This window comes from Etheostoma cragini, chromosome 11, assembly GCF_013103735.1.
Source record: "Etheostoma cragini isolate CJK2018 chromosome 11, CSU_Ecrag_1.0, whole genome shotgun sequence".
In the NCBI taxonomy this organism is placed as follows: Eukaryota; Metazoa; Chordata; class Actinopteri; order Perciformes; family Percidae; genus Etheostoma; species Etheostoma cragini.
In genome coordinates this window covers 22,851,701-22,873,897 of record NC_048417.1, presented here as the reverse complement: position 1 = coordinate 22,873,897, position 22,197 = coordinate 22,851,701, and the positions used below count along the sequence as shown (strand labels likewise).

The 22,197-nt window shown below is 41.3% G+C and overlaps 1 protein-coding gene across 5 annotated transcripts in view; it reads left to right on the top strand.

The window, feature by feature from the left end:
* The window catches only part of hdac4 (histone deacetylase 4), a 135,474-nt gene that overhangs the window by 106,146 nt on the left and 7,131 nt on the right, over positions 1–22,197 (top strand). For all 5 annotated transcript variants that reach the window (XM_034884734.1, XM_034884733.1, XM_034884732.1 and 2 more), the window contains 11 exons: positions 64–250; positions 564–697; positions 1,583–1,685; positions 3,291–3,337; positions 7,233–7,340; positions 10,099–10,154; positions 10,425–10,512; positions 11,409–11,528; positions 11,631–11,728; positions 18,856–18,974; positions 20,143–20,276. In XM_034884734.1, coding sequence (XP_034740625.1) covers positions 64–250; positions 564–697; positions 1,583–1,685; positions 3,291–3,337; positions 7,233–7,340; positions 10,099–10,154; positions 10,425–10,512; positions 11,409–11,528; positions 11,631–11,728; positions 18,856–18,974; positions 20,143–20,276 — 1,194 coding nt within the window. The remainder of the gene's footprint in view (positions 1–63; positions 251–563; positions 698–1,582; positions 1,686–3,290; positions 3,338–7,232; positions 7,341–10,098; positions 10,155–10,424; positions 10,513–11,408; positions 11,529–11,630; positions 11,729–18,855; positions 18,975–20,142; positions 20,277–22,197) is intronic.

The following is a 22,197-nucleotide window of genomic DNA, read 5'->3' as shown; positions in this document are numbered from 1 at the left end:
TGTGTGTGTGTGTGTGTGTGTGTGTGTGTGTGTGTGTGTGTGTGTGTGTGTGTTTGTGAGCAGCAGGCTCTGATGTTAGAACAGCAGCGGATCCACCAGCTGAGGAACTACCAAGCCTCCATGGAAGCAGCCGGGTTATCAATTAGCTTTGCTGGACACCGCCCCCTCTCCAGGGCTCAGTCATCTCCAGCCTCCGCCTCCTTCCCCATGGTAGTACAGGAGCCCCCCGCCAAGCCTCGATTTACTACAGGTCTGTTGAAAGATAATAATGATATGGCTCTTACACAGATATATCATTACGTAGAGTGGCAAACAACAATCTAGAAACACACTTTAATCCTGCTGATTGCAGGTTAGAGGAAAAACCTTTTTCCTGGAACCACACAGCATGATGAGCAAACAAAGAGTACAGTTGCTGTGTACATGTACAAGGCTGTTGCTACGTATTGTGAGCCCCCTGTCAATATATACCACAACTAGTGTAATTTGCTGGAAGGAATCATCTCATCTGAACGTTAATTAATCTGTAACTGTCTTTGTGATGGTGTGTGTGTGTTTTCCAGGTCTAGTGTATGACTCTTTGATGCAGAAGCACCAGTGCATATGTGGCAACACCACCAGTCATCCAGAGCACGCTGGCCGCATTCAGAGTATCTGGTCCCGACTACAGGAAACAGGCCTCAGGGCGCACTGCGAGGTAAGGCCACATTAACACTTGAGAGGTGTTGCCCAATAGAGGCAACACCATGAGACACAGAGTTAAATAGATACTGTGGCCGGGTAGATCAGTTGGTAGAGCAGGCACACATACGCATATGGAGGTTCTCTCCTCGACGCAGCGGCTGCAGGTTTGACTCCAACCTGCGGCCCTTTGCTGCATGTTATTCCCCCTCTCTCTCCCATTTCATGTCTTCATCTGTCCTGTGGAAATTAAGACGTAAAAATGCCCAAAACATAATCTTTAAATACGCGTTAAATAGATTAAAAATATTTATAGAAATTGTCCTGTGTCCTTTCATGAAGCTACAGCGAGTGTGATTCTGTCTTCATCCTTCATCCCAGTTGTAGCATACTCATGCAGAGTTAGCAAATAAGTAACTCTCATAGTTTTTTGTACATTATGCAACATTACAAATACCGTATTAAAGAACCGTGTTATTAACATGTTAGTGGTGTTTTCTTCCTCTTCAACTATGTTGTTTCTTTCTCTCTGTAAAACAAATCTTCAAAATAAAATACTTTTGAAAAAGATTCAAAGGTTAATAGTTTAACTGGTCTGCCTGGTAAATTGAATTGCAGGTTGTTATTTTAACCAGAAGGAGGCAGTATGTAGACATTTTCTTTTGACACTTGGTTTTAAAATTAAACAGTTTCATCTCCTAAATTGTCACTTACAAATACGGACACCATTGAGCCTGCATTTCCTCTTCATAAGTGCGGGAAAGGGTAGCCTTAACTTGGTGATGTTAACACTCTCATTGCCATCTTCTTTAGTGACCAGAGTAGAAACCAAATGCATTATTTGTCTCTCATTGTCTGTTGTCTGTTTCTATTGCCGTTTTCTGTCCTCCTCTGTGACCAGTGTATCCGCGGTAGGAAGGCCTCACTGGAGGAGTTGCAGACGGTCCACTCTGAAGCCCACGTCCTGCTGTACGGAACCAACCCCCTGCGGCAAAAATTAGACTGTAAGACAAACAACACATCGATACATGCACGCAGATTCACAAACAAAATCAAATTTGAGCTGATGTAGCTGCTACTTCATGGATTTTTAGACAATCTGACTGCCAGCCATGCTGTTGTCTACCAGTTTAATCTTAATTAGTCTCCTAAATGTGGAAGCTTTAACAATAAAAATGAATGAGTGTTGAGATAAATAGCCCACAATGGGCCAATGATTCAGTGCACAGGTGCAGTTTAAAGCAGAAAACACACGGTACATATTACTTTATTCGAATACATGCAATATTAAGTGTTAGGTTTGTCAATTTGAGCAGACTAAATCTCAGACTGGGTCTTTCTTTTGAATGCCATGAATCTGCAATATCTGTGAAAAGAATCAGCTTTAATGCTTAAACCGTGTCATAACAAAAGGTCCAAACTAATAAAGTCCTGGAGGTGTTACAATAAGGTGAGGAGCTGTGCTGAAGCTTGTTAACTGGAAGTCGCAGAGGCTGCTTTGTCACTTATGTGGCCTTCGTGGCGTATAGTGCAGGTGTAGCCAAGGCAAAGCAGTCCCTATCTGTGTGTGTGTGTGTGTGTGTTTGTGGGGGGGAGCTTAGGGACAAACCCCAGTGGTCATCTTAGCTTTCATTCCAGTGGAGCCATAAATTCCCCTCATTATTACTGTTTACACAGGAGAATTACCAGATCATTCTGTGTAAGGTTCAGCATTAACGTGGACGTTATTAATGGAGAAGTAGAAAGTCAAAATGCAAGCTGTTATAAACCAAGATCGCTTGAAAATAGTTAGGTATTAAGCTATTCATATACACTATGTTAAATACTATCTGGTTAGTGTTTTTTTGTTGTTGTCAGACATTGTTGAGCACATGTTTTTAACACATTAGCAGGTGGAGACTTGGATCCCAAACTTTGTTATGTGAGTGCTACACACTGAGCTTCAGAGGTCTGCTGTTGTACTCATGAAACTTCACATTAGTCCACTTGTCAACACCCGATTGAGATTAGTTTAATCTTTTGAAAATTCAGACAGTTCAATTTTTGCATTGAAACATTTTTGGAAAAGAAGGATAAGTAGTCATTTAGATTACATTTGGATTGATGGTGTTAATTCTGTGCCGTAGTTACGTAAGTAATTACACGTAGATCCAGACCCTACACAGTACCCTACTTAAATTTCAAAAAAATGAAACTATAAGTTTCGGCTACGCAGACCGCAACAACTGTGATTGGTTTGATTGGCTGTGGCTTTGTAGCCTGGGTTCTTCTTCTCCTTAAACAAAAGGAAATCAAGGAGAGGGTTAACTTTTTAACAAAATCATTCTCCTCCTCGGCCAAAATCTTGATTCCTCCGGAAGAGGGAGAGGGTTTAATTAGCAGGGCAATGAGATACTCTTTTCCCTTCACCTTGTCCAGTGAAAGCATGCCCTTGGATACTCTTGCTGTAAGATTAGGTCAGAAAGTCAAATGCTCAGTTTCAGGGCTCATGCACCCATTCGTGCCTGCGAGTCCAGAAAGTTTCCTCCTCACCTGGTAACCTTTCACTCTCTCTTACATTATTTCTTTATTGCTCTTTCTAATTACCAATGTCTGTCTTTCTGCCTCAGGTTCAGTGAGTCCCATGTTTGTGAGGCTACCATGTGGAGGCATCGGGGTAAGTCACTTATTATTGGTTCATAAAGTCATGCTTGAGTCATTTTACAAAAATTCACTAGGTGATTAATTATTGGTCATTTGTGTGTCTGATATAACATGGAAATTGCCAGTGTTAGTCACGCTGGTTTATTCAGTGGAAAATCATTGTAATAGACTGTAAGTTTTTACAACATTGTGCTAATCTAATCAATACCCAGCTGGCACTGCTCTATCGGACTTTGTAATGAAACAAAGCAAAGTTTTAGCATAATCAAATAGCAGTATAATAACTGTTCCCCTTTACCCACTCTCTCTCTGCCCCCTGCCTCTATAATGATCCCATTTGTTCTTGGTCCACCAAAAAAACACACACACAGAGACACATACACACACACACACACACACACACACACACACACACGGCCCTCAAGGTCCAGAGGCAACAAAAGCTGTTGCTTGCCTTTCCGCTGAGTTTGTAATTATAACCAGATGTTTTTCAGCATGCAAGCTGTGTGTGTGTGTGTGTGTGTGTGTGTGTGTGTGTGTGTGTGTGTGTGTGTGTGTGTGTGTGTGGTTTTGGTTGGGGGTATGTTTTTGTTTGTGTGCATAGCAGTGTGTTTGGGGATGCTTGTGTGCTCAGAGTTGAAATTGTTTTTTGAAATGGATATGTTAGAAAAGTCTCACACACCTGTGTGTGTGTGTGTGTGTGTGTGTGTGTGTTTGTGTGTGTGTGTGGTGGTGTTGTTGTCGTTGTTAACTTTTACACAATGTTGAGGCCCAATACCCACACACCTATATTGCCCTTTTACTTGCTCTTTCCACATCTCCAACTCTTTTACATGTCATCCATATGTCTTAACTCTGTCCCTCTGTTTATATGTCCCCCTTTCTATCCTCCCTTGGGGCTTAGTTCTGTTACTGTGGTGGGAACAAGAAGAGCCCAAGCTCTGCGCTGCTCTGTTTTGCTCTTTATAATCGCAAATTGGGGCTAAATTGTTGTCTTCCTGTCATACAAACACATAAGAGCCACACACACGTTTACAGAGGAAGGGGTTTGAAATTAGGCCGTCAGCCTGTGGGGAACCATCATTCCATCATACCAGCACGTTCCCGCTCTTTTCTACTTCTGACACACACACAAACACACACAGACACACACACCATCCCTTTCACTTTTTGACTAACTTGCGTCCCACTCCTGGCTTGATGCAAAACTAGCATCAACATGGGAAAAATAAACCGCTCAGTCTCCACATGCTGCTTTAGAGCAGCATCTGTTTGAGCTCATTAACCTGACTTGTGTACATGATTCGGTTTCCCTTTCATTCACTCATTTGGCTCTTCGTTTGCTCCCTCGCTCAATCACTGACTCGGCTACTACATAGTGTCTTGCGCTTACGCCAGCTTCTCTCTCTCTTTCTCTGCTCCATCAGTCAATAATAATCAACACTCTCTATTCACTCGCTCCTTTTCAGTTTTTAGTCTTTGGTAAATGCACCACAATTGTTATTTCATGGTTCTTCCTTGGCACAACTTAAAAAGAGCCCTTTTATTCCCCTGAGGATGTTATTATGGATTCCTCCTCCAGTTTTGATCGCTCCTGTCACAGGAGACAAGAGGAAAGTAAAGTGGTTTGGCTGGCTGTAAAGCTGTTGAGTTGCTTAACACACTGACTGGTTGAAGGACTGAGGGTCTGTACCGGTCGGCCAGCTGACTGACTGAAAGATTAACAGTGTGGATGAAAAGGCCAGCTGTCTGACAGAGCAGGTGACTGGCAGGTTAAAGTTAACATTATTCAAAGTAAGAGAGCCCCAGGTTTACATCAAAAAACATCGCTCTGGCATTGTCCAGTCGGCATATGTGTCTGCAGTTCAAACGCGTCAAGACACAGACCTCCCTTTTTCGCTGTGTGCATGCGTGCGTATGTGCGTACATGTGGATGTTGTGATTGGGGCTGAGGAACGAGCGTGCCTTAGCATTAACAATGCTTAACCACTGCATGGGGGCCTTATGTCTGAACATACTCAAACACACACACCCACAAACACACACAATCATACTGTATAAACAACTTTTCTTGCCTTACTTTAATGTCCAGTTTGTTTTTGCCCATACTTCAAATTGTCCATATAATGGACTTGTCCACATCGTAATTGACGTGCTTTTTTACTTTAAAATTGACACTTGAAATTACAATAAACCTCAGAATGAGTAACCCATTATTAATTGAGAAATATTTTAAGTTTTTAACTAAAGCACTGTATGTATTGATGAACATCTTAAAACACAGTTATCACTCATTGGGGTCTCATTTATAAAGCTGTGCATAGATTTTTTACTTAAAGTGTACCTACGCCTGAAAATTGTGTACGCCAAATAAAACCGTGTGTATGCACATCTGTAAGCAACGTTCCCTTTATAAATCACACATTACCCACAAGCATGCGTACGTGAATCAGCCTCTTATCCCACCCTCTACACGCCACTTTTTAACCATAAATAGTCAATGCAAAGCACCTTGTGAATGCTGATAAGTATGTTAATGACCCTGGCAGTTGTTCTTTCGTTACGCCGAATCCTAACGAATCATGACGACTGGCGGAGAAAAAGAAAAGAACCTCTCAGACGCTCAGGAACGGCTGCATATTGAATTATAATTCCAGCCTGTTCTCAAACAGTGTCGGTAAACCTGAGACATAGAATACCTATATTAATAATACCATCCATTGGGAACAGCTATGATATACCAGATCTAGATTTAACAGAACTATATATTATATCCAAGCAACCCTTAGTGATTAAAGGTGAAGATTGGTAACAGAAAGGTAACATTTATAAAAAAAAAAAAAAAAAAAGACTAAGCATGCCATTTCCCTCTGGAAACAGCGGTTGAGGGGCGAGGACCCAGGTTAACATCTTTACAAAATCATAGGATCAACTAGTGGTATTCCCCACCCTGAGAAAGAATTAGAAGACCAAAGTGTAATAGGCAAACACTTTTCTCTATAGAGGGTTTGTCACCAACAGTATTAAAGTTCGGATCGAAAACGAGGACATTAAGGGTAACGATTGCGTGAGAGCTTAACGGCTGTATTTTCAGACTTTGACATTTGATGGTATATGCACAGTAATAAAAACAGATATCTATTTATTTCCTCTGTGTTCTGCCTAATGCTAGGGTATTTGATACTATCCTGTATCGGTTCATCTCCTCCTCTTGCGCTCCGTAGCGGACAATGTGGGGGTGAGACAGCACTGATTTAACGTTGAGAATGATCTTTTTTTAACTCAAGATTTGAGTTAGATTTTACAAGGTGTTTATGGAACAAGTCTAACTCAGTACAAGTGCTAACAACACTGCTGGATTTAATCTTCATGATAATGTGGATGATGTGGAATTAAAAAATGTGCGTTAGGCATCAATACTTGAAAATATGAGTAATCGTTATTCCCACATGTACTTTCTGCTGTCTGACTTCAGATCACCACCTCACCATCTGTGTTGCCAATTCCCATTGTCTCCACCATGTGCGTACGCATGGGTCAGAGTTTGCGTGGAGAATCGCACATTCTGCCGTCAAGTAAAAAAAAAAAAAGAATAACAACCTATGAGTGGGAACACATTTTTAGGCCCGTTTATGTGTATACGCCACATTTATAAATGAGACACCTGCTCCTTTTAGCGTGCTGAAAATTGTTAAGAGATAATGCTGTCGGTATGATTAGGCTTCTAAATATGTCTTACTGCCTCACACTCTCACTCTCTGTTGTGTTCTCTCAGCAGTCCCCACAGTTTTGTAATCACTGTCACACTGAAGTACTGTAAACTACACCATCAAATGATGAAAAAAGCAAAACTGTTAAAAGAAATGTGTTACAAACAACTCAATACTGCCTTCTGTGTGTGTTTGCAGGTGGACAGCGACACCATTTGGAATGAGGTCCACTCATCCAGCGCAGCTCGTCTGGCCGTCGGCTCGGTGGTGGAGCTCGTCTTTAAAGTAGCAACAGGAGAACTGAAGGTTTGTTCGAATGCATTGTTAAATCAAATGAGCAGCAAAGTTGTTGTTGGCTTTATTTACAGGGATTGTTCTGTGGGGCCTTTATATGTGGGTATTTCTGTGTTTTCATTTAATGACCTTTGAGTTGGAGCCAACACAAAACAAAGCTTAGATGGATCCCACCACAATAAATCCATTACCAGAACTTTTAAGGGTTTGATTTTAATCTGTTTAATATAATAATAATAAGATAAAGCTTTATTGCAGACACAGGTCCATATTACACATCATACAGTATAAAAAGTATAAAAAGGAAACATAAAAAACCTTAAAACATACTAAATAATTCCAGAGTCACCTATAGGATATACAGGATATTGCACCAATGTCTTAATCTAGAAGTGTATCTATAACAGCTTTTCAGGGGACTAACTAGGGCTTCAATTACATGGTTCGCTGACTTGTCCAGACAACACATAAAACTAAACATCAGTTGTCTCACAGGTAGGCACTCTAGTGGATATAAACAACTGACTGGCACTATGCTACCTAGGGACACCAGGCAGCAGCTTCATCGCATACTCTTTTGCTCATAGTTTGACCACAGTCGAGCAGTCCATAGCGGTGTGATGTAGGTTTTAAACAAGGAGCAACACAGCGTCAGACCTTATAGAAAGCCTCCTTCTAAGCATGTTAGCTTGAGAATAATTTGTACATCGCTGTCGGTAAAGGTCTTTGTCATCCGTTCAGTCATTGGATATGACATGACCAAATATTTAGTTTCCTTACACACAGCAAGAAGACTCTCTGATAGATAAAAAGTCTGAAAAGTTGATTTCCTGTCCTCATCACTTCTGACTATCATTATGTGGCTTATCTTAGCGTTATACTTTGTCATAATCAAGGCCATACTGAGAACACACCTTCAGCATCTGCTGCAGCCCAGCACTATACGGACAAAGCCGGGCCAGATCGTCTGCATACATAAGATGGTTAACAATATTGTTGTCCACAAGACAGCCAGTTGTTAACCTATTTATCTGATTCAATAATTCATCCATATAAACATTAAATAAAATAGCAGAAAAAAATACCTCCTTGCCGCACACCATTACTAACACAGAATGGAGCAGATACAACATTGTCCCATTTAACTTGAAATGTTTGATGGGCATACCAAAAAACAAAAATTCTCACAAAAAATGTAGGGGCACCTCTATCTAAGTTTTACTGCCTCTATGCACATACGTGATTATGTAAATGTTTAATTAATTAAACCTTTTTACACCCAACACTGTGAGTACATCATCTCGCAGTGCTGTACTATTCATCCACACCTCTAAATGCCTCAAGAATAGAGGTACAACCTTCCAAAACCATCCATCCCAAAGTCTCGTTACCAACTCCCAGACAGACATCCCCACCCCCGTCATGCTTTGCCCAAGCCAGCCTTCCTGTGTCTGTGGCTGTGGCTGCTTACTGTTAGAACCCAGCAGGGAGGCCCAGCTCACGGCCACTGCAAATGCCAACAGACCCCACTAACAGGCCTGTTTTATTGGCATTACAACCCAGCCACCTGCAGAGCAGCCGTCACACTTAGCGTTAGCTTAGCACACATCACCACACATGTTAGCAAAATATCACAGACTGATGACATCCCTCTAAGAGACAGTAGCACGCCACGTTTTTGACTATATGTGCTAGCATTCAGTACCTTTTGCATGTGGGCATAATGACTATAAAAGCTAATGGTCTGTTCTATAGAACATTGTGTGATTGCTAAAATCAGAGCTTGATAGGAAAATAAAATGAACCACACATTCCAGGAGGAGGAATGCTAAACTTAACATAAACATGACGAATATGGACGTGCTTCAACTGGGGTTCAGGTTCACTCCCAGGCATTGACCTGCCCTCAGCTTAACCTGACCTCAACACATGTGTACAGATGCTCACACAAACACACACATGAACACGCATGCTTACACACACACACCTTCTCTCACACACACACATACACATACACACGCTTACACACATAAAGTACAGATGGTCTTCTTCAACCAAAATGACCAAATTCCACCTGCACCAACAACTCTCTGAGCTCCACAGAAGACACGCACGTCTGTCTCTCACTCCATCTGTTACTTTCTATTTCTCTCCCAGTGTCTATTTTAAGCCATTGTTATTTTTTTCCCCTGCGTGGAGAAACAATCCACTTTCCCCTCGTCTCTCATACGCCTACGTACATGTTGTATTATGTAGCCTGCTTTAACAGAGTGTCTTCAAACTAGCTGAGGCCATTGTCTCTCCAATAAACTCTTGGCTGGCTGCTAATCCACAGCAGCTGACTCAACATCATTAGTCCAGCTTACCTCGCTCTGCATCAGCCTGGACATCTATCTAATGTCCCCTCAAAGCAGTGGGAGCCCTAAAAATAGTTGCTGGGAATCCCATAGGCCCCTGCCTTAACAAAGTTCCCCTTAACTGATCCGATGTAAGCATCTGTTTCTGCATGTGCGTATGCACGCGCTTATGAATTTCTCTGCCTGTGAGAAGTTTTAAATATTTAACTAAGGCACGGTGACATTGTCTTTGAAGAATTATGGTGGCAAGAAGATTATGGTTAGGAACTGACAGACGCACATTGTACGTAGACGTAAGCTATGAGGCTGAATTCATTGAGCTTTTGATTTGGGTTGTCATCCTCGTCTGATCCCTCAGTCTCTCAAAGAGAAAGGACATGTATCATTAGGTTGATTTTTGTTTCCCCTGACAGAATGGCTTTGCTGTAGTTAGACCTCCTGGACACCACGCTGAGGAGAGCACGCCAATGTAAGTACATACTAGAGAAAGATTGGTTCTAGCTTGAATCACCACAACTCTATTAGATATTTCTTCATAACTTCATTATTCTGGTAAATTCAATTCCATCAGATCATACAATTACCTAACGTTTTCTACTCCCTCACTGTTAAAAAAACGTACCTTAATGTCAGATATAATTTAATGCCATGACAGTTTTTGAGTATAGTATTGCTCAAGCTTGTAAATATGGTGACTTCAGGACGTTAATAGCCCGGTCTCATTTCTGTCCACTTTCAGGGGCTTCTGTTATTTCAACTCAGTCGCCATAGCAGCCAAGCTGCTACAGCAGAGACTCAATGTCAGTAAAATCCTCATCGTGGACTGGGTGAGTACCAAATACAGCGCAATGGTCTGCTTGGTACACAACCATCTATTTAGAGAATTCACACATAAGTGCTGTTGTGGTGGCAGTTAAACATCTTATCCACATTGTGTGTTTTCATTAGGTTTTCTTATTTTCAGATATAGGTAGGCAGGATATCTTGTAAAGTAAACCACAGAAATCCAGAAATACAAATATGTGCCCATTATACCACTGGGTCCAACAGTCAGCAACCTGTACAGTGTGCTTTTTGTGAGAGGAAGAAAAGGGCTTAAAATATCAGCTATTTAGGTCAGACACTGTCTCTTTTTTTAAATAATAAAAAAAGGGACAAAGCAATTTTTAAGAAGGTATGACAAAGACTCGGTCATGTCTAGGAGTCCGTGGCTGGTCACTGCCATTACCAAAAGCCTTTTGAAGGGCTTTTTCATTTCCTCTCTGTCTGTCATAGGGTGACGTTTAGTGCAGCTAGCAAAGTCAATGTCATGCCACTGCAGCCAACAAGGACATTTTAGGATCAGTGTATTAAAGCATTCTTGGGATATAGGCAATGAGGTCATTTAATTCATGTTGTCTAGCTGGCAAAATTAAAGATCTTTTGAAGTTGAGTTTCATTGAATCATGATGACCAACCCTCTTTAACATCACAACAGACTGCAGCTGAGGTACAGACTTTACTGTCTGGCTGTGTAGCAGTCTCTGAGTGTCATTCAGCCAGTCCTGGTGCAGGTGCGGGAGTTGGTTGTCCCGTCTCTGTGAAACTCATTCCAAATCATTTCATGTCCTTGTGGTGACAGCTGCTGTTATGTCTCAAATGTTAATAACTCATTTTCCCAAACTCACACCACACACCACTATGTAATATTTTGCCCTAACCAGTCCCTTTTTGATGTTTCCAGGATGTTCACCATGGTAATGGCACCCAGCAGGCCTTCTACGCAGACCCCAGTATTCTCTACCTGTCACTGCATCGCTACGATGATGGCAACTTCTTCCCTGGCAGCGGAGCACCTGACGAGGTAGGAACACCAGTCTGTCTCTCTGCTTGCCTTTGCGCAACCCACCTGTTGCACAAAGTAACCGTGGGTGTGTGTGTGTGTGTGTGTGTGTGTGTGTTTTAGGTGGGCAGTGGAGCAGGTGAAGGTTTCAATGTGAACATGGCCTTTACTGGAGGACTGGAGCCTCCCATGGGGGATGCAGACTACCTGGCTGCATTTAGGTGAGACACAATACGATCTACTACTTTAGAGAGATTTTGTGACTGAGTTGTCTTACTGTAGATTTAGTTACTTTGCAATACTAAATATCTGCCCTTTAAAGTGACATGGAGGGAAGGCTCAACAGTACATACTTTGAAAAATGATCAATTGGGGTCTGTTGCGCAGGTAGGGACCGGCAAGGCCTGATTTCTATTAGGACTTTGTAATTAAACAAATAAGCTGAGTGTTAGCTTCATCAAATATCGGTAAGAAAAAAGTGTTTCACCCACTCTCTCTCTGCCCCCTGTCCACAATCATGATCCCGTTTGTTCTTGTTTCACCAAACCCACGCGCACACACACACACACACACATACACACACACACACACACACACACACACACACACACACATACACATACACATACACACACACACCTTAAAAAACATACAAACACTTGAAAGGCCTACAAGCATACAGACAGGGAGTTACCACAGACGTCTCACGTCTCATGCACACCTCTGGTTCAAACAGCTGTTAAGGAGCAGGTCTGGATTGATTCCAGCACGCTTTGAAGATGAACCCATGTCCTGTATGCGACCGTGTGTCCATCTGGCCCGAGCCAAGCGCACTTAACGGACAGGACACTGTCTTCTCGCAGCTTTCCACACGCAAGCAGCCGGAAGCCCACCTTAGCCCGTTAATGCAGCCCAGACCCTTGTGTGCTCTCACTCCCCCCTCTTCACTTTTTTATTGTTTCTTCCCCCTTCATCCTCATTTTTCTACCCATGTGTGATTACACACCGATGACAACCACATAATATACATAAATCCTACTACAGTCATAATTTATAATCACTGAAGGCAGTAGCCAGTGCAGCATGCCTCACATAAAAGTTGGTAAATTATTTCTCTCCATCTCTATTGATACACAAAGCAGAGTATTATTCAAACTTAAGAAATACCAACATGATATTATTATTATAATAATAATAAAACACAACCTCCATTGAAGGGAGTGCAGATCTTCAGAGGTACCCAAATTACTAGATAAATTCACTAGAAATTCATTAGAAAAACATGGCCTACAGTATGCTGTGCTGTTACTTAGAACTGGAAATGGCTAAAATCAATGCCTTGTCTAGCTGTGATGGGCTGCAATTCTACGATTCAGTGGTATTGAATGGCTAAAAGATTGAAAAATATGCATATGTGAATATGTATAGCAATGAACTGAAATGAAGATTTCTTTTTATAATTTGAAAAATTATTCAGTTGGCTACTTTTTTCCCCACAGTACTTCAGTGTTCCAGTTATCATTAACTGTTTATTAATAAGAAATTAATGCTATATATTTTTCCCGTCATTTAGTTTTGCACTTCCATAAAGTTGGTTTACTCTCCAGAGACAGAATAAAAGACAGTGCAGAGTTGATGCAGCAGAGGCTGAGATATCCAGACTTTCAGTCCCCATGTGGATCAGGCTTCAAAAACCTAGGATCCTGCAATAATTATTATAATGCAACTCAGTAGCGTCTTACATTAGACACTTACTGCCTCCTGAAATGTCCTCTTCTTTCAAACACCACACCTCCCAGTTTATAACGCACCAAATGCTGGCTTTTGGTTCAAATGTTTAGGTCTCAAGCCCAAGATGAGATAACGCTGATGACGTCGTCAGGGTTCTTTTTTTTTCAAACTTTGGAGAGCTAGAGCCATGTAAAACATTACTCATTGTGTTGACTACATTGAACGGCATGTACAACATAGGTGGAGTGACCCTTTAACTTTTATAAAGGCATTGTTGGAGGTGCTCCGTCTGTATTTGAGCTGATTAATGCATCTTTAAGTTAGTCAGTACCACATTGGGCTTTAGTTAAACCAGGCGACTCTCTTAACATTAAACTGCTTTGTTATACAGTAGTTTTGTTTGTTCGGGGGTGCATCCACCCACATGAGTGAACATGCATGTGGAGAGAGGCTTGTACTGTGTTTGTGTGTTCTGTTTATGTAATTGTAGGTTATTAAATCATAATTATGAAGGAGGTCCAAAGATATAAAGTAAAAGAGAGTTTGGGTGTGGGGAATTCATAGGCCCCACAGGACAGCAGCAAAACACACACACACACACACACACACACACACACACACACACACACACACACAAATCCAGATATACAGATACTGCCTGTGTTCTTACTGATGCATATGCTGCACACAAGTGCAATAAAAATGCAGAAAGCCCTGGCTTAAACTTACATGAAGGTGCATGAATAAGCACAAAAACACAGAGGAACAGATGCACAAATGCTCACACATGCAGCTTTTACATCAATGTGCTTACACATTTACAACCACATGCAGATGGACACGTGTGCATGGACACATGATACACACAGCCTCTCTTTCTCTCTCTCTCTCTTTCAATCTCATTGTTTATCTGTGTGTTGTGGTCCTCTCCTTCCTCCCTCTTTGTCTTCGGGAGGGGATGCGTGCCTTGCAGCCGGCACCTTCCCATTCCTCCCCTGGCCTGTGCCACGTTGCATTTGCAGGGGATCAAGTCTGAGTCTCCAGAAAGCACAGAGAAAAAAGATAAGAAAATTGGCCCTAATGAAAACCAGAAGCACCGTCTCTCTCTCTCTCTCTCTCTCTCTCTCTCTCTCTCTCTCTCCCTCCCTCCTCATCTTTCTCTCCCTCCCTCTTCTGCCATGAACTTGGAAAGAAGAGAGAGGAGGAGAATTAAACTTAATTCAAACCAGCTCTCCGCAGCGCCAGATGACAGGGCTTTGAAGTGTAAGTGTGCGTGTGTGAGTTTTTCGCTCTCTTATTCTCTCTCTCCTCTCTCGCACTCATCTACTTTTTTTATGAACGGAGGGGGAAAGCCTTGAAGCTCTGCAGTTTAACCTTTTGTTGACTGGTTTGATGAGCACCGCTCCTTCTAAAGGACAGAGTCTACATTCCTCACCTGGCCCTTTACTGAATGGGCGAGGTTGAATCTCTCCAGTGATAACAACTCATGGTTTGGATGCTTTCTGTCCCTGTAATACTTTACAATCATTGAAAATTAAGGAATTAGCTGGTAATGGTAAATATATTTGATAAATACTGGCAGATTGTTTGACTAAAAAACTTGCTCTCTCACCTTTGCATAACAGAAACTCAACCTCAGATGTGTTAACACTAAGTGATATAACATACACAGTACCAGTCAAAGGTTTGGACACATTTGTGTGGAAACATTTGACCAATACTGTATTTTTGGCAGAAATGGAATTATGTAACAAATATATTCCAATGTCTATTAACAACTGAAACTTAAAGATTTGATTAATAATGGTCTACCACCAATGCCATAGTTCAGCCCTATGCCCTCCATGTTAGATACCTGGAATACATTGGATAAGAAGGCATAATCACAATGTGGAAAAGGATCAATTAAGGACTAGAGTAATTGCACAAAGGAGTCTCTAGAGAGAAAGTTTTCCTTGGCTCAAAAAATTGCCAGTACAGTACGTCAAAACCTACTGCTGTATTAACCAGTGTGACCACATTTGAGTGCACTTGAAATCATATTGGCCAAAAACTGAATGCACTCATTAAGACCAGAAGAGTCAATGCACAGCAAATGGAGCAAAACATTGTGAGGTTCAGCTTGGTGAAGTTAGTAGTCTATAAAATACAGTCAGTGTTAACAGGGCTTGATGTGCAAAGGGAGATTTGTTGTGTTTGTGCACAGTGGCAGTGCTGGTGGCAGTAAGAATTCCATTCCATGTGTCTGTGTTTGTCACAGATTCGAGTTAGATTTTAATCTTGATTATTTTCTGTCATCATAATCAATGTATAATTTTCAAGTACTTTGGCAGAGGTTTTTAAAGTCTGAGAAAATAGCCCTGATGATGTCAGGCTTGACCCCTGCCGCATTGATTTTGACCACTCTTTTTTTTTGTTTTTTCATCTGTCTCGCGGGTCCCCCAACTTTGAGAATGGCAGAACTGAATTGTTGAAGTTTAATGATCACAACATTCTCTCATGCGTGCAAACACAGACCCAACACTCCTCAGCTGATACTTGCACCTGTTGCTAGGTAAACCAAACAATTTGTAAACAAAAGTTTAGACTACATGCTTACCCAAGTAATTCCACTCACAGTGAGATTTTTCTGTGAGAGAGCCAGCAGTGGTTTGCATCGTAATCTCTTCACTTAGGATGCCCCGTAGCTTACAGCTCAGTCGTAAACTCTTCCCTCCCATAATTAACAGAGAGGCTTTTTCATCTCCATATACAACACCTCTGATTCACACACACTAAGTCTTTGCTAAAACCGCTGGTTTTCCTTTATGTCAGTCTGCTAATTGATTACTGTGGGTTTTTATTTCCTTAAATATGGAAATTATTCAAGGGGGTGGGGGATGGAACCAACCCTTTTCATTATCGTGACAAAAACTGTCTCTGGTTGTTTTCAAGGTTAGGAGAGGAGGGTTGGGGAGCTCTCAGTAGTTAAAAGTATCCTTGGCGGTCAAGGTTTCCCCCCTGCGCAGCCGTGTGTCAGCACACGTGCGCGCATGTGGCCAGCTCCTTTTAGCGTGGAGTCTTTTACGGCCCAAATGTTATTGAGCCAAGGCTGTGTGTGTATGTGAATTTGTGAGTTGTCCGATACCGAGCGAGAAAACCTGTGACACATGCAATAAAATCTTAAACTGGAGCTGAAAAATATTAACTTCCCTAAATTAATTTCAGATACTTGTCTAGTTTGTGGTGTTGATTGGGACTGATTAAAAGCTGATGAACTGTTGGTACAACAATTTATGTTACCTTTTTATTTTTTTTTGGCATGTGCACTTGCTGACATCATTTTCATCCACTTTTCATTCATGTCCTTACTCACTCAGTCTTGGTTTATGTTTTCTTTCTAGATCCTTCCCCAGAGGTTTATGGCCTTGCCCTCTTTCATTTTTTTGCTCTCTGTGTACCTCTCTTTTTTTGGTTCATCCTATTCATATATCGTCTTTATTTGACGTTTTCCTCTGAAATGTTGCCAAATGCACATTAACACACATTAACGCATGCACTCCGTGTATTCGTTCTGTCTGGGACTACCAAAAAGCTTCTAATACAACCTACCGCCTCTCTCTCAGACAGCTGTGTGTATGTATGGGTGTTGTGTTGTGTTGAGGTGGGGGGGTGTGGTGTGCACAGTTGAGGGTTATAATTTGGTGGTGAACTAAAGCAGGAAAAACCGGTGGCCTCCAAAGTTCAGGGCACGCTGCTCACCCACAGCCTGCAAACCAGCACCGTGTTCCTGAGGTTGGCTAAGTACAGAGGACCTATGGTGGAACCCTGTGGCACTCACAGACCCCACAAAAACACAACTAACCCAAATATCCTAGACCCCCAGAACATTCTTGTGTAGACTTTAAGCAAATCCGAGAGTACCGGGAAGTCTATAACTATCAACTTAGTGAGCCATCCGTAATCATACTAAACGCGATTACTGTGACACATTATACTTTCAGACAAAGTCAGCTAAGCCTCTTGGGAAACCCTAGTTTAGGATCAGACATTTATAATAATTCATGATTTACAGATACACTTACCAGATACAGAAAAACAAACTTAGAGTTATTTCATTAACTGGTCAATTGTTTTTTCTTTAAGCAGTGTTTAAATTACCTGGATTAGAATTGGATTAATTTCTTTAATTAACAAATGAAGATGATACATTCAAACTAGTCTAATTTTATGTCATCTCTAATCTTATCTTTCTGTGCAAAACACACATACTGTATGGTGTTTCTTTTTCTAACAGGGTCACTATGTAAACCAGACTGGATTTTCCAGCCACAACCTGCAGTGCATCATTACACAGTACCACACTGATGATTGGATTTATGTTCATGACACATTGAACACAAATAGTCCCTCCCTACCAGCTGTGTGTTAGAGGAAGGTCGAACACAAACAGCCCTCATTGACCAAACCCATCCAGTGTTAGAATTATCCTGCATACTTAACACACATAATCACGCATGCAATTACAAGTCCTTCCATTTCTCCTTTTTATTTAAGGATGTTGTAGTGTATCACTGCCTCCAAATTTCCCAAACTTTCCACTTCAGAAAGCGTATGCTGTAATTTTCTCTGCCACACACATTGAGTACATACAAACTCATTAGGTGGATGTTTTCTTTGATAACCATGAAAGGGAAAGAACAGTCATAAAAAAATTAAAAATACAGCAACTGATATAAAGCAAAAATGACATGTAGCATATCCAGCTAGTTACACCAATTACCACAATCATCAGAAGGACAGGAAGCCCAATAAAGGCTTATCTCCATTTACATATTTCAATATTAGAGCCACTATGTATTCAGCTTGCCTGCAGCATGTCGGTCATTCTTCTTATTTCACAATTCTCTGATTATTTGGCCAAAAACAGAAATGGTGTTAACTGAGGTGTAGCCTTATCAGAATATGGGGCTATGATTAAATACCACAGTTTTAAATCTAAAGTTGCCCTCAGCAACTTATTTTACCTCTTGATTTTCTCTATATGTTTAGCTTTGAACTTCACATCCTTTGACACTGTTACATGTAGTGGAAATATGGTAGAAATACAATTGTAAAGCTGTTTATATTGATACATGTGGCATCATCACATCATGAAGGCTCTGTGATTTTGTAGTTTTGAGCGAGTTTAGCATTGGTTTCTTATCTCGGAATATATCATATTTTATTTATTTCTGAGCACTTTATATTTGGTTGTAGACCAGTAATCCTGTTATTCAACCAGATGCAAAAATATCTGTAAATAAAATGCAGCATGACTTGTTGATAGGCCTTCTTTTCAAAAAGAGCAAGTTGGTAGGGAGACTGCCCCTCAAGCCAGCAGGATAAGATTTATCCCCACTTATCACCAAGCTTTCCATGCCGTTAGTGTTTTGGAGACAGTAAATCTCGGCTGTCTGGCCTTCCTGCAGGAGGGCAGCCAACAAAAACCCAAATGCATGCATGCACTTGTTTTCAAACAAAGTGTTCTATATAGAGTAAAGCCACAATTCCTGGTTAGAGATAGGAGGCTTATATGACATCTCTTATACAGTCTCCACCATAAATACATTATTTAGTTGTGACGTTTTTTTCCTAGGACTGTGGTTATGCCTATTGCCAACGAGTTTGCCCCAGACGTGGTTCTGGTATCTTCAGGCTTTGATGTGGTCGACGGACATGCTCCACCCCTGGGAGGATACAAACTGACAGCCAAATGTAAGTGCTGACCACACCTACCCAGTTATTCATTCTCTGTTTTCTAAGCCATAGATAAACTTTCTCTAGGAACTTTTAATGATGCATTCACATTTTAACTCATGCCCTCCACAGTCTCACTCTTGTCGTTCATATTTGCTGCCATTACAATTAAGGTTGGGCATCGAGAACCAATTCCTACTTGGAATTGTTTCCTTATTGGAATCGTTTGGAATCATTTGGAGGATTTGGGTTTCAAATCCGATCATTGCTTCCAAATTTACTATGCGCAAGTTTTGGTTTACGTAAACAGACAGGCGCTTGTTTTGTTGCAGCCAAGGAGCAGAGTAAGCGGTGTCCAGTGTGGCTTTATTTTCCATTGAAAAAGCCCTGTAAAACTGCAACCCACCATTCAATCAAAAATAAAATGTTCCTCTTATTTGTCAAATAAGCATGTGACCCATTTCAAGTCAACCCCTCAAAGAATTTGAGTCAAGAATTGATGAGAACCGCAATTGAAATGAAAAATCGCAATTGAAATTTAGAATTGTTAAAATCCAAACAATGCCCAACCCTTTTTTCCAATGCATCACATTATAGCAGGAAAGACTGATAAACGCACGCACAGCTAAAAACATGCCTTTGTGTTTATTTTGCGCCTCTGACTTGTGTATTCAGATCTAGACCTTGTCATGCAGCAAAGAGCTTTTCTAAAATCCTTCCTGCAGATCTCAAATAAGAGCAGGGGTCTTGGTTGTTAAGGGGGTGACATGGGTGGTTAGAGAGGATTGCAGGAAGAGGGGATATGAGTAGAATTTAGAGGAGAAGAAAGTTTGGCTGAATGCATATGTTAAAACTCCCCTCCTCATGAGCAAGGGAAAAGATCAAAGACTGTGTCCGAGCCTAAAAGCAAAGCCGCATTTATTAAAATTAAACCTGGCTCATATTATAGCTTTTTGGCCCCTAGTAAATCCACTGTGCACTCTCTTCCTCTCTCTGATGCAGTCACCCCTTTTCTCATCCATGTTCAAAACCCCCTTTTTGTCTCTTTTTTTTCCTTTGATCAATATCCAAAAAGGAAGTTAGGGCTTGAACAGCAGTGCTCCCCAGTCTCATTCTTTTTCTCCTGCTCTCTCTCTTCCCCTCTCTTTCTCTGCCCTCTCTTTGCTGTCCTTTCCTGTGTGTCCAGGCTTTGGCTATCTGACCAGGCAGCTGATGGGTCTGGCAGGCGGTCGGTTGGTGCTTGCCCTGGAGGGGGGTCACGACCTCACAGCTATATGTGATGCCTCGGAAGCCTGCGTCTCTGCCCTGCTTGGCAATGAGGTAAGATGAGAGCCAAGAGGAGGAGGGATATGTAACTATCAAAATAACCTTGAGCAAGGCACTTGACTCGACTAATATGTTTTGGAATTGTGGACTAAATCTATGGCTGGTGTGAGATTAAAAAGGGACTGAGGTTTACCATAGGAGCTACAACACTCACCCCATATAGAAAGTGTGAACTGGTTAGTCCCTGCTGCATACATTGGCATATCACTGTAATGTTGGATTTTTCCCTGAGACTGTATATTATTATATAATATACAATGTATCATTTATTGTGGGTTTTATATTTATGCCAGCAGTATGATATGCATAACAGCTATGTTCATTAAGAAGTATGTTCTAATAAAAGTATTAAGGAGCATTATTAACTGCCGAATTAGTTTAGTTTGTACGTTTAATTACGTTGAAGTGAACAAGCAGAGGAAGAGCATGTGTATTATTTGTGTTGTCAGCATGACATTTTCAGATTGCAGTTGGACTGGACTTGCTTCTGATTTTTTATTGCTGGCTACATTTCTGGAAGTCATTTTGCCTGAGTTTGAAAATCAACATGCTACAAATAAGTGAGCTTGAAACTCATTCTAGTAACATGATTTTTCCGATGCCTTCTTAAACTAGAAAACACTGCCTTTGGACTTAAATATGTACTTCTCAGGCACTCACATGAACGCTGAATCAATTTTTTTTGTTAACAAACACTTGAGCAAGGATATCACACCCCCCACTCTACCTGAGCACTGATTACGCTCAGGTGTTGCAAAAGGCAGAGGGAGGAGGGCATACCGAGGAAAAGAGAGGGAGAGAAAAGGCAAGACACACACAGAGGCATATGTAACATCAAGACTGACTTCAACGCCAAACACAATAAAGGTGCAGGATATATGTTCGATGGCCCTGTTACAGTGATATGTTGAGTAAAAGACACAGCATGAGCTTGCTTGAAGTGGAAATCTCTGACTACAGTATTCTTTCATCTGGGCCAAAACCGTCTTCTCTCCATGTTCTCCTACACTCTGTCTACCACTCAGAGAGGAAGTCAACTCTACACACACACACACTACACACATGCTACACACAGACAGACACACACACAAACACGTCAGAGGGAGAGGGTTTCCAGGCAGAAGGTTAATTGTGGGAGTGTGTAGGTTGGGCCGTGGAACTGAACAAACATCAGCGTTCTGTGATTCATGGCACACAACAGAATAGCAACTCCTCAAAGCCGCCCACTCTTTTCTTTCAGCTAATGGAGAGGCTGAAGTGCTTTTTTGGACAGGCTGCTCAGTCTCCTTTTCTCCCCCAGATAATGTGTCCAAGATACCTCAGTGCTTTTATTTTTTAAGGACTACTGAATTGTGGTACAGAATGGAGATTATAGAGCTTTAGGGGAATAGAAGAGGTGTGACTCTTGGTGAGTTTGTGTAAAAGATGGTACATTTGATGTAATGAGCACATTTGTGTCTCTGAAGTCCATGAGTAATCTGTTGCTGTTGTATTCAAAATCCATCTCATCTCTAACCACTAATGAACAGGACACAAATATACATGTGGTTTTAAGCATACAACCTGAGAGAAGTGAGGCTTAGGGCTTTTGGGCTTAAACCTTGGCGTTATCTTTATTGCCTTGAATATTGTGTTGTGTTATTATACAGTGGCTCTCTGCATCTTCAGTATGTTTGTATGTATTCTGGATGTATGTATTTTTTTGTGTCTCTGAAAAGTGGTCAGTGAGTGGGGTATTTCAATTCAACTCAGTTCTCTTTTTAAGTTAATTCAATGTGAATGGTGGATGCATATTTTGGACACGTTTAAGCGGTCCACACACACCTTAAAGCCTTTTTTCAGATATATTCCTTACATAATGATAAAGCACAGAGAGCCATCGCTATTCTACTTGGCAACAATATGTCCTTAATTT